At 46.9% G+C, this 12,879-nt stretch overlaps 1 protein-coding gene across 1 annotated transcript in view; it reads left to right on the forward strand.

The window, feature by feature from the left end:
* The window catches only part of NRXN3 (neurexin 3), a 1,439,365-nt gene that overhangs the window by 29,556 nt on the left and 1,396,930 nt on the right, over positions 1-12,879 (forward strand). The window contains exon 2 of the mRNA XM_046647541.1: positions 2,980-2,997. Coding sequence (XP_046503497.1) covers positions 2,980-2,997 — 18 coding nt within the window. The remainder of the gene's footprint in view (positions 1-2,979; positions 2,998-12,879) is intronic.

The following is a 12,879-nucleotide window of genomic DNA, read 5'->3' on the forward strand; positions in this document are numbered from 1 at the left end:
GGCTACACAGCCTGTCGAGCCCGAGCCTGAATCCCCCACAATCCAGCCATGGATTCCCATGACCTGGCCTGAGTCACATCTCCACCTTTGGAGCTAAGGCGAGGGTGGGGGTCATCTCTACCAAGCCACATGGATTAAGGATGGGAAAGGGGGTTCCCCAGAAGACACCTGGGGCTTGTTACAAAAGAAGGGGAAAAGGATGCTGGACAGATGGATACTGAGAGGTTCTGATCTCCACCCTCTGCTCATCCCTCTCCCTGGCCCCTCCCACCTTTGCCATTTCGTTCTGTTGGTCAGAACTGAATGCAGAGATTCAGGTCACTCACTGCCTCTTGGGACAGGGGCCGGGTGATACAATGTCTCTCTATTCCTCAAGGCGGACTTAACGCTCGGAATTGCCTCCAGGTTCTGCCACAACCAGGAACTGAGCTTGGACGCTGACCCCCTGCTAAAGGGGACTTTTCTTGGTGGCCTGCTGCCCCTATTTGGCAAGAAGCGATGCTGTATTTTTTGTGCACAGAACTAGAATTGGGCCAAATTAAGGCTTGAGCAGGGAAAACACAAGAAATAAGAATGGAATGTGTTTTGACCCCTGCTTCTGCTTACCCAGAACCCTTTCACTCCCTCTTGCCCCACTTTCCACTGAGGAGTAGGGAAGGAGGAAAGATGACCCAGGGGGAGGGGAGGGCTGGAGCAGACGTGTTCATTCACAAATAGAAGAGTTGAACCCAATACCAAAAACTCCACTGCTTAATTCCTATGGTCTCCTGGCATTTCCAGGGAGCCATCTGGTCGACATTCTTTGGTAATTCTGTCTGTGGTAATTCAAAATGATAACAATCAGCTCAGCCAACGTTTGTGCAGTGTTTGCCTTGTACTGAGTTAAGTGCTTTACAAGTATTTAATTTCATTTGATTTTCATAACTGCCATGAGGGAGGCTCTGTTATCTTCCCATTTTATAGCTGAGGAGAATGACTCTTAGAGAGAAGTTCGGTGTTTAACCTAAGGCCATTAAGCAGGCTGGGATTTGAATTCAGACCTGTCTGTCTCCAAAATTTAGGAGTGTAACCACAAAGCCCAAATAGGCAATTTAGTCTGGAAAGAACTTTGGGGTTCCAAGGTATCCTGTCTCCCTTGGGCCTTGGTGCCCTCAAAGAGCGTGTTTCTGTGACAGTGGTGTTGACGCTCTCTCCACTGAACTCCAGCGTGTGTAAATGGTTTCATATCCTGTTTAATGAAGGGGTATTTTAACGACCACCATTCTAGGCAATCCATCAGTCATGGTTAATGGCCCTGCCTAGTTATTTATGCACCATATTTTCCCTTCCCACCTCTTCTATTTTGCCTCTTTTCTCCCTGCCTGCTGCTACTCCACCCTAAATCTAACAGCTCACCAGAAAACCTGAAATGGGCTGTGGCTGAGGAATGATTCAGAGCTCTCTAGAAGTCTCTTTGGGCAGATACAGCTTCTAGGGAATACAGGGCGTGGGCTGGAGAAATTCTCAGCTGTTGTTACGGGTATGCCCCTCCCCGACGCTGGGACACAGCTCTGTTCAGTCAGCACCTGGGTTTTCCTGGGGCAAGAGCCCTGAGGAATGGCTGGAGCTTCACAAATCTGATTGTAGCAAATTGGAGGCACAGAGGATAACCCATGACCCCTCTTGGGGTAGCTGAGAGGCTCTCACCCCGCTCCCGCATGGCTTCAGGTGCTCACATTAGCCTGAAAATAGAATTTGGGTCTCATATGCCCTTGAGGGGCCTGAGTTTCAGTTGAATGAATGTTGAAGTGGGTGGGATTCAAGAGATGTAGGGTCTTAGGCTCTGTCTCTGAATTAGCTGTGTGAGTGTGGACAAGTCTCTCAACCTCTTTCATCTTCCATCTTAACAAAAAAGTATTAAACTAGATAATGTCTATGGATATCCCAGACCCACCATTCAGTGATTCTAAGGGAGTGCCCCAGGATTGCTCGGATGGCCAGTGGGTTCCTGAAGCGGCACCCCCGTTCCTTCTCCTCAGCTGTATCATATCAGGTCAAGTCTAGGAGTTTTAACAAGGCTTTGGGCTGCTCCTGGTTAGGCTTCTCCGGCATGATTCTAGTTTACATTTGAGGGTAGGAGGAGATTGTGTTCATGAAGTTGATAGAAGTGAACTGTACTTCATTTTTTGAAAGTTCATTGGCTTAATTCAAATGCCAGCCGTCCCAGGGCTGCATGTTTATTTGTAGTTGTCAAAAGTGATTTCAAATGGCAATTCCTGTCATTAATGATGGGGTGAAAAGCAAGGAGAAAAATTAAAGGGAGAGACAATCTCAATTTGTATGGCAAATGGTCTACTCACATACAATCTCATGCACACACCCTGTGGTCTGTGATGAAGAATGGTCACTGGGAATCCTGGGGAGGGAGGGTGTTATAAATGTTTTGTGACCTTCTGTCCTTCAGTCCTTCAGTCCTACGTGGTGAATAATGCTGCAACTTGCTCTTAATTCTTACGCCTCTTTTTCTTTGTTCCTCAAGGGAGCGGTCTCTATATTATCTATTATATTCCCTCTGCTGGGAAACTCTGCTTGCCTTCATGTCCAGTGTTCTCTATCTGGAGGAGAGGAGGATTTGCTTGGGTGTTGGTATGCAGAAATCAACCAGAATATTTTAACCAATATTCTTGCAGAATTCCAGTCTGTGTGGTTCTTTGGAGCCCTATCTGATTCCAGGATGATGTCTTTCCGGACAGATATGAAACTCGCCTCTCTTGCTACATGCACAGTGAAAAGGGAGCTTGGCCCCTCGGCTTGCATGGGTGGTTTTTGGGTGAAGGTAGAATTGAGTGCTCAGAAGCTGAGCACCATTGGGGTCTTGCATGACCTTGATAGTCATGCAAGGGCACATTGCATTGTGTGTGTGTGCTGCTAACGCTCTTCTTCATTTTTCTCCCTCTTTCTCTTCTCTCCCTTTCCCTCCCTTTGAAAATGCTGCCACAGATGTCAGTCAAGGTCCAGGTGAGTCTTTGTGTTTGCACAGCTGCCGTGGAAATTTCCCCTCTGCCCAATTGTGCATGATTTGACTCTAAGGGAGAGCTTTTTATAGGGACTCTAAACAGAACAGAAATCTAAGTACATTGCATTTTTGTTGATTTCAGAGTTAGAAGAAGAAATGCCTTGAATTAATGAATTTGTGTTGGTTTTGAAGAACCATTTTGAAACCAAAGGAATGTGGTTCCCATGCTTGTATAATCAATTCCTTCTGATTAATATTTCTGGGTGAATCAGAGAAGTGGAAAATGAGCATTTAAAAAATGTTTCTAAAAGATGTTCTTAAGACATGTATTCTCCAATTTAATGAACATTTTTGCCTTATCTTAATTTGACTTATCTTCTATATCTTCATGTGGTTGAAAGTTGAAGATATGACATACTTAGCATGGAAAATATGATGCGAATGAAAGAAGGTTTCTTTCTTTTTATTCTAGGAAATGGCCTTTTCCAATGAAATTAGCAATATTATTTTTTTTCTGGTTATGTAACTAATACATGCTCACTGTGGAAAAAAAGGAAAGAAAGGAAAAAAGAAAAAAAGAGGAATGGTTTTTGTCAATGAACAAAGGGAAGAACAGTCCTTATGATAATTATGCATTTCTCTTTTAAAAATGCATACTCATCCAGAATCCTAATTGTAAGCATTGTATGTGTGTATAGTCACATATATGTGTACACACACACACACGCACATAGACTCATAGGAGTGGATACAACCATTTACAGATAAAAAGTTCAGTGATTTAGAGTGTTTTGGAGACCATTCTAAACTGGCCAGAACTTTGAGTTAAGAAGAACAATTAACCCTACCACATGAAAAGGGTGTATTATTGCTCTTAGGTGTTTCTTTTCTCTCTCTCTCTTTTTTTTTTTTTGCTGAGGAAGATTAGCCCTGAGCTAGCATCCCTGCCAGTCCTCCTCTTTTTGCTGAGGAAGATTGGCCCTGAGCTAACATCCATCCCAAGCTTCCTCTACTTTATATGTGGTATGCCTGCCATAGCATGCTGGATAAGCAGTGCTAGGTCCTTGCCTGGGATCTGAATGGCAAACCCTGGGCCACTGAAGCAGAGCACATAAACTTAACTGCTATGCCACTGGGCAGGCCCCTTCCTCTATTTTTTTGTATGTGGGATGCTGCCACAGCATGGCTGGTGAGTGGAGCAGGTCCGCACCTGGGATCCGAACCCGCAGACCTAGGCTGCCAAAGCAGAATGCATGGGACTTTAGCCACCTGGCCACGGGGCCAGGCTCAATGACATACATTTTCTTACTTAGTCCTTTTAACATTGAATTCTTAGAGCATCAATACGAGGTAGGTATTATTATATCCTTTTTAATGTGAGAGAAATTTAGGGCCCAACCTGTTAGGCAGTTTGCCCAAGGTCGTAGGGCTCGTCGGGGTAGCACTGGGATTTGAACTAAGAACTTTCAGACTCCAAAGCCCACGCGTGCTCCCTTGGAACATGCTGGGTCCCGTCACTGAAAATTCTCAGTGATTGCAGTTCTTGTAAGTATTTCCTAATGGGACTATTTATGTTTGCTTAGAGGTAATGTAACATTTTCATTATTACCAGGCTTCTTTCCAAAAATGAATTTATCCTTTATTGTTTTGGAATATCTAAAATAACCAACCAGACTTAATATGGTTTCTGATCACTAATCTATATGGGATGTTACATGGTGTCAGAGAATAATAGTTATCCCTAGCTAATACTCAGGGTTTCCCTATCTCTGTTTTCTTCTGCCCATGGCAGCCCCCCACCACCTTTGAAAATAATTGGTGTTTGAACCACAGCACAGGGACAGCATTTTCTAGGAAGATGCCACTAAAATCATTCTTTCTATTTAATATTTTAGTTCACTCACTCACTCAACAAATACTTATTGAGAACCTACTATGTACCAGGCACTCTTCTAGGTTCTAGGGATAAACAGTGAGCAAAACAGAAGACAATTTCTGTCCTCATGGATCTTTTATTCTAGATAGGGGCAGACAATGAGCTAAAAAACTATATGCACATATACACATATTATATATAAAATGCTATTTTATAGCACGTGATCAGGGAAGGCCTCTCTATGAAGATGATGTTTTCCGGGATATCTCAAGGAGGTGAGGGAGTAATGCCAACACCTCAAGTTTTGTTTGTAAAAGGGCCCCTTGGCTTAATCCCTCCTTTTCTGGTTCTGGGCAGAGATGTGACCCAGGTCCCCACTTAGACTTGGCACGTTCGCCCTGCATAGTGGCTCCCAGCTCAGCGAATGAGTCGGGGCTGAAATCCAGCCTGTGTTCCTCTTGCCAAGCCTGCATCCGTGGAGCTGCCTCTGACCAGGGGGCACCTTTTTCTAATTCTCAAAAGGCGCCATATTGGTCCCGGGTGAAACTGTACAGTGGGGTGAAATGCAATGGACCCATAGGCTCTGCTCCGTCTCTTCAAAGGCGTGGAGGTCAGTGGGTGACCTTTCCCTAGATGACAGCAACACACACCACCATTCCAGTTTCATGGCCATTATCTCACTTTTCTCTTAATAACCCTCTGAGGTGTTTCGCCTGAGCCCCCTTTTTCTGCTGAGGAAGTTGAGGCCAGGAGGTAAAGTCACGCGTGGAGGTCACCCAGCCATGGAGTGGCTGGGCCAAGAGGGGATTCCAGCCTAATTCTACATCTTGGGCTCTTTGTTCTGCCCTTGAGGTGTCAAGAACTGATTGCCAATCCTGTCACTCCACCAACCCCTTGCTTTTTTGTGGTTTCTGAGCCTGAAGCAAATCACCTGTTCAGAACCTCCCCTCGTGGCTGTGATGTGGCAGGAGGCAGCCTGAGCTGCCGGCCCTGGCTGAGCTCAGCGGTGGCCTCCCGCCTCTCTGAGCCCCTGGCCAGGCAATCTGGAGCCAGCAGCACTGTGGCTCCGAAGCAAGTAGCCCTTAGTGGTTCTCTGGTATTTTTTTTCCTTCCCCTCAGGAAGACAAATTGGGGATTTTATGAGCTAATGTAACTATTTACTCAGGGGCTGCTGGAAGACTATAAAGGGACGATTGATTAATTGATTAATTTTACATGTTGAGGAGATTGGTTAGAAGTAACCCTACTGAAAAATGCAGTCGGAGCTGGGGACTGGCAGGCAACACCTTTCCCAAGGCCAGGGAGATGGGCAGGGGACTCGGAGAGTGTCCTGGACACCCAGAAGAAAAGGGAGGCTGTATTTCACTGGACTGTGTGTGGGAAAATCCATAGCCCCTCCTCCTAGTCTTTGCAAAGGAAGTTCAGAATAACAAAGTAGCAACCGGCATTTGTGGTGTGCTGAACCGAGGCGGGGAGGGATGCTCAGCTCTGGTTTGACTCTTTGCATCAACCCCTCCAGGCAGGTGTTCCCATCCTCTGAGAGGTTCAGAGACTGCCCACAGTGGCCAGCTGCTAGTACAAGACCAGGACATCAGATCTGTCTGCTCCAAAGCTGTGATCTTTCTCTTCTAAACCCTGGCGTTTCCAAGGCAGAGCTGTGGACCAGGGGTGCATCTTATCTGTGTCTGCATTCCCAACTCTTCATGTGGTTCATGGCACATAGTAGGACCTCAAACATATTTACTGAGCAGAGAGTGTGACCACCAGCACTAGGGGCATTGTGAGCCTGAAGGGTTCCGAGACATGTTGGAACTCAAAGGGTATGCTGTCCAAGGAAGGCAACTCCCTTACCTTACAGAGGAGGAAACTGAGTCCCAGGGAGGGGAGGGACATCTCCAAGGCCATGTCATTCACTTGTGGCCTGGAAGGGACCCCTATCAGGTGCTTATCCCATGCTTCTGGCCCATTGGGATTTGTCATTGGTCTCCCTGGTCTCCTTGTGGGGCAGGAGTGGGCCATCCCTGCCCTGCCATACCATGCCATACTCTCAGCCCTCTGCCCACCTTCCTGTGTGTTCCAGAACCCTCTGTCATGGGAAAGGAAGCTTTCTGGAGGTGAGGAAGAGGGCAGGATCGAGGAAGGATCTAGGAGGCAGGAAACAGTGCCGGGGCCTGTGGCTGTGAGACCCCCTTTCTCCCCTCCCCCCGGCTTCCTCCTCCAGCCAGGAGGGGCTGTTTATGGTGCTCCAATGACAGCCTCTCTCCTCAGAAGGGATAATTTCTCAAGCTCTGCCTGCTGATTAGAGCTGGAATTTAAATGAATAACTGTGACCTTGTGGAAGTGCCCTAGATATTCAGAGGCCCGATGAGGAAATAGGCCTCTTGCTTTGGTCCGTCAGAGCCCTGGCAGACGGGGGAGGAGGGGCTCCTGTCTGCCAGGGCCCCGAGGAGGCCTGGTCTGCCGCTGCTGGAAGCAACTGACGGCCTTTTCTCGAGCCTCCCTCGCTGGCTCTTGATCTCTGCCCCTCGGGGTCTCCCCCTTCAGTGTAAGTCATCTCAGGGCTGTCCTTGGGGAAGGGACCTGCTTATTTGTCCTGAGCCCTGCCCTGTCTCCAGGCAGTTGCTCAGTCCAGCCTGAGGGACCCTGTTCTGAACCCGAAGTCAGGAGGCAGCGCCTGATGTGTCTGACTTGACTTTGTGGACACAGAGGGTTGGCCCTAGAAGCTTGCTGCTCGACGAGGTGACCCACAGAACCACAGGATCGGCCTTACCCAGCAGCTTGTTGGAAAAGCAGAATCGCAGGCCTAAACCTGGACCTGCTGAGTCAGAACCTGCATTTCATCAAGACCCCCAGTTGTATGTACATTGATGTTTGAGACACACTGATCTAAAATTCCTGGTCTCTTCTGCCCTTAGGGGCCAACAGGGCTGTGTCTACTGAGGAAGGCGCAGTGTACCTTGCTGAAGCCCTATTCCTTGTCTCTTCTGCTGGGCACAGAGCGAAATAGCAGCTTTTTGGGTTGCTAGGAGTTAAGAGAGAGAACGAGATTAGGGAAGGGAAAGGAAATGAACATTCACAGTCCATGCCGGTCACTGTTTAGGCACTTTCCATATAAAAGTTCACGTACCGAGAGGCAAGGCAGCTTAAGACACAGCTGGGCTCCACAAACTGGTTTTGTATGGCCTGCGAGCTAAGAATGGTTTTTCCTTTTTTAAATAGTTGAAAGCAGTCAAAAGAAGAATAATTTGTGATGCAAAAATTTTGTGAAATTTGGATTTCAGCATTCATAAATACAGTGTTACTGGAGCACAGGCACACGCGTGAGTTTCTGTATTTTCCTTGGCTGCTTTGCAAAGGCGGAGGAGAATAGCTGTGACAGAGACTCCAGAGCCTGCAAAGCCCCAAGGATTTCCCCTCTGGTCCTTTACAGGAAAAGTTTGCCAGCCCCGGGTTAGAGCACAGACTCGGAGCCCTGGCTCTATCCCAGCAGGATGACCTGTTCAAGTTCCTTTCCCTTCGTGGGTTCTACTTTCCTCATCTGTAAAGTGGGGACAATAAGTACCTACCTCCTGGGGCTGCTGTGAAGATTAATGAGCTCGTGCATGTCAAGTCTTTAGCACAGCGCCTGGCACAGGATAAGCAATGTATAAATTAGCTATTATTATAAGTTGTCTCATCTGATCCTTTCCACATGCGTTTCCATTTTACAGATGAAGACACTTAGATTCAGAGAGGTTTAAAAACAAATGAAACGCTCTTTGGCCTATGTCTCGGTCCCCCTAACTCTTCAGAGGCACGCTCCCAGTGCTGTGCAGTAGGGCCCCTCTAAACACAGCTGCTAGTCCCTCCCTGTCACACATTCTCTCCCGTTGGTCCTGATCTTTATGCTTTCGATGAAGAGGTCCCTCACACCTAGTTCCTGGCCACGACTGCTCTCATGCAAGGCTGAGGAATCCCAGTAAAAAGGGGTAAAGGGACTGATATTTAGAGAAGACCCTCTGTGTGCCAGGTGCCTACCACTTCATGGACAGAGAACCCAGGGCCCCAAGACGTGTTATGCTTCTCCAAGGTCAGAAGCAGGAACAGTAGGTATCAGGGCTTAAATGCAGATCTGGGGTTTCTGCTCTGTCGTTCTGCCTCCTTCTGGCTCTGCCACTTTCCCCAAGAGCTGTGTGGCCTTGGGTAAGTCATATAACCTCTCTGAGCCTCAGGCTTCTTTTCTTTAATGTGAAGGGTTTGAATGGGATGATCTCAGGCTTCTTCCATTCTGAGGCTCTGTGATTAGGCCATCTGACTCACATACCTAGTGGGCTAGCAATCAGGAAAATGCCTTCTCCTCCGTTACCAAAGACGGACAGCCCTTAGCTCCAGCAGTGCCTGTAACATATTTTGTCTTTTCCTTCACATTCTTTTGGGCAATAGTCCCACTTGCTTTTCTCCCTTATTTATTAGGAAAAACACCTGACATTTATTGAGTTTGTATTTTGAGCCAAGCACTGAAATACTAAGTTATTACATGCATCATTTAATTCTTTTGACATCCCAGGAGGTAGATTCTGTTATTAGACCCATTTCACCCGTGATCAAACTGAGGCTCGGAGATGATAACTCAGTAAAAAGTGGTGGAGCAGGATGCAAACCCTGGTATGTCTGGCCCTGGAGATGGCTCAGGGGGAGTCCCACCAGAATGTGCATTCCACAAAGGTACACTCCCATTCACTACCGCATCCTCTAGGCATAGAACACTGCCAATAGGTTGTAGGCACAGAATAAATACTTGCTGAATGAAGAAATAGTGCTTAGGACTCAGCTCTTAGTTTTACCCCAAACCCCTCTGAAGGAAAGTCTGCTTTGTATTGGGGTTCACCCTGAGACAGAAGGTAATGGAACCAGTCTTTATTGGGTGCCCATCTTGGGCTCAGCTCAGGGCAGGATGCAGGTTCCAGGGAAATCCACCACTGCTGTGTGTCAGTGGACTGGAACGGGGCCCTCAGCTGGGCTAACAGTGCTCAGCTTCCAGCCAATTGCTTGTTTGGGGCCTGGAAGACCCCCTTGGCTCCCATAGCTGTTCTTCATGAGTACGTGTGAGTTAGAAGCTACTTCCCAGCCTGCCTCTAGCTTTGGCTAACTCAAGGAAGCAGATCACTGAGCCTTGGTGCCTTTTTCTAGAGCCTTTTAAAATTGCCTGCTTTACTGTCTTGGTGAGGCAGACTGACTGGGATGCGGTTATGGCCCCAGTTTGTTTCTCAGTTCTGGAGGGCAAGGTCAGAATTAGGTTGGGAAAATCATTAGTGAGATCCTGCAGGCTCAGTGGGACAGTACCACCCCCTACCCATGAGCCCACCAAATCTGTGGGGTGTATATTTATTGCTCCAGAGATGAGGGGGCACTGGTGGCATTTAGGAGGAAGGGGCAACAAATGCTAAGTGTGCTGTAATGTGTGAGAGAGTCGCATTCAAAGATGTGTGCTGCTCCAAACGCCATTGGTGAGACCAAAGAGAAAGTATCCTACACCAATTCCTTCCTTGTACAGGAGGGGAAACTGAGGCCATAGAATGTCCAGGTAACTCAACAACGTCATGCAGCTTGTTTATGGCATTCAGAGACCCTCCCAGTGCGTAGACCTGCCTGGGGAGGTCTGGAAAGGACCTGGGCTAACCTAGTCAGTTTTCAGGGCTAGACCTCATGAGGAGTAAGGAGATGGAAGGCAGCCGAGAGTTGAGGACAGTGGGTCCCCTTGTTGGGCAGCTGAGCTGACGGTGAGGGAGGCATCTCAGGATGCCTGGGCAGGCAGTGTGCTAGTGCTGCCAGCTTACTGGAGAAAAGGAGTTGGCAAGAGATAGGGGTAGGGCAGAGAGAGGGCCTAGATACGCCAGTCTCCTGAATAATGACAGCAATGACTGCAAGCTTTCGAGCCCTTCCTGTGTGCCATGAACTGTGCTGAGTGCTTTCCATGTGTGGTTGCTCACAATTGTCGTAGTGATTCCAAGGAGATACTTTAGAAATGGGAGGGGGCTATTTTACAGGAAAGAGGTGCAGGAAATTTAACTTGCGCAAAATCCCACAGTTAGTAGGAGGTAAAACTGGATTTAAATCCAGGTTTTGGATCATTTAGAGCTGTGGTTTGCAAACCCAAACTCGGGTAAGCATCAAAATCACCTGGAGAGCTAATGAATGAGATCCAGGCTCATTAAATTAAGACATGTCCTCCAGGTGATACTGATGTGGCCAAAGTTTGAGAACCACTGTTTTAAAGGAAAGCAATCTGAAAGGTGAAGGGACTTGAAAGCTACAGCATTAACCACTACTTTATACCCTACATACTTTAAGGAAGGGTGGGAGGTTGGGATGAATGATCCCCCCTTGTCTGGGCTCCCTGGCACCTTACATCATGGGGCTGGTAGAGCCATCATCGTCATAAACTACGCAGGTTTCCACTGCTATCCAAAAGTAGAGCATTTCTACAAAATGTTTCCTAAGCCGAAATGGCCATAAAGTGAAGAAGCAATTACCATTAATTTATATGGGAAAAAATTTTGAGCATTCCCAGACCCAAAGAATAATCTACCAAAATAATCAAGATAAAGCACAGATGCTCACAGACATAGTTCAAAGCTATGGCAGCTTGATGCTGAGTGTAGTTCCTGGGGAAGGAGCTTGGTGGTGCCACTTTCACTGCTGGGGGTGTGGGCTGCCTCTGTAACAGCTCACTGCAAAACAGGCAGTGAACGCTATTTTCGTTTCTCACGTTTTTTCATAAAAGCGAAAACCATCTTCTGATTTCTTTTGGTTAGTGAAAAACAGGTACCAAGGCAGGTCTTTTATAAAAGTGAAGTGGCGTAAAGTGAACTTTCGGGTAGCGGGGGAAACCTGTGGTCAGCTGTGTATTGTCCACCACGTGACCCTCATTGGCCACCCACCATGGGCTCTTGAAGGACAGGGAGTGTCTTCTTTTTTCAGAACACAGACTTACCCATGCCTGCATCCCCACTGCATGCCATATTGTAGGTGCTCATAAAACTTTGTTGTTAGAATCAGCATTTCAGAGATGGAAAGGACCCAAAAGGTTGTCAAGCCTCTCTGTGCACCTAATTTTTGAATCTGGTCTATAAGGGTTTATTTAGACTTCACTTGAACCCCCACAGTGATAGGCGACTCATCGCTCCATTCTAACAGCACTGAATGTCCACAAGCTCTTCCTTATCCTGAGTCACTACAAGCTTTCACCACCTGTATTGCTTCCGGCCCTTGGAGACACACAGAATAGATCTAATGACACTGCCAGTGTTTGAAGGCAGAGCTTTCGTCTTGAAGGATTTTCTTTTCTAAAGGCTAAAACATTTCTAGTTTCCTTGGGCATTCTCATTCAAGGGTTTTAAGTTCTTTTATCCAGGTCATTGTTTTCTGAAAAAAGACATTTTTTTGCATCCTTTCCAAAGAAGGATGCCCACACCACATACAGTATTATAGACGTGTCCCAACCAGTTCATTATGGAGTGGTCCCATTGCTCCTCTTTTCTGGACTCCCTACATCTATTAATGGTGGCACCAATACCTTAACTTTTTTTTTTTTTTAAGTAACTATAGTATTAAGTTAAAGTCCCTGAAAATCTTTACTATTTTGTGTGCACTGCTGCTAAGCCATTTCTCTCCCCTTCTTGTGCTGTGTAATGGGTTGACGTAGACTTGGAGCCATTCTTTGATTTTGTTCCATTGAGTCACGGATTTTTTAAATCCAGTACACTGCAATCTAGTAAGGTACAGGTCTTTCATCTAGCACATCAGCTGTCCCTTCCAGCTTTGTGTCACTCAAGAATGAAGAGCTATTTTAGAGTAGTTCATGACAGTTGGAGAGCAAAGGTTTCCTCTTCTTCAGGAAGAGTCTTCTCTGAAAGCCGTAATTGCTGATCCTTTAACCCTTATAGTGACAAGCATGACTGCCTTCATCTCTCATCCTTCCACGGTATTCATGCAGGAGGAAACCCCATCCCTCCTTTCCTTCTACAGA

The sequence above is a fragment of the Equus quagga genome, chromosome 20 (assembly GCF_021613505.1).
Source record: "Equus quagga isolate Etosha38 chromosome 20, UCLA_HA_Equagga_1.0, whole genome shotgun sequence".
Classification (NCBI taxonomy): domain Eukaryota; kingdom Metazoa; phylum Chordata; class Mammalia; order Perissodactyla; family Equidae; genus Equus; species Equus quagga.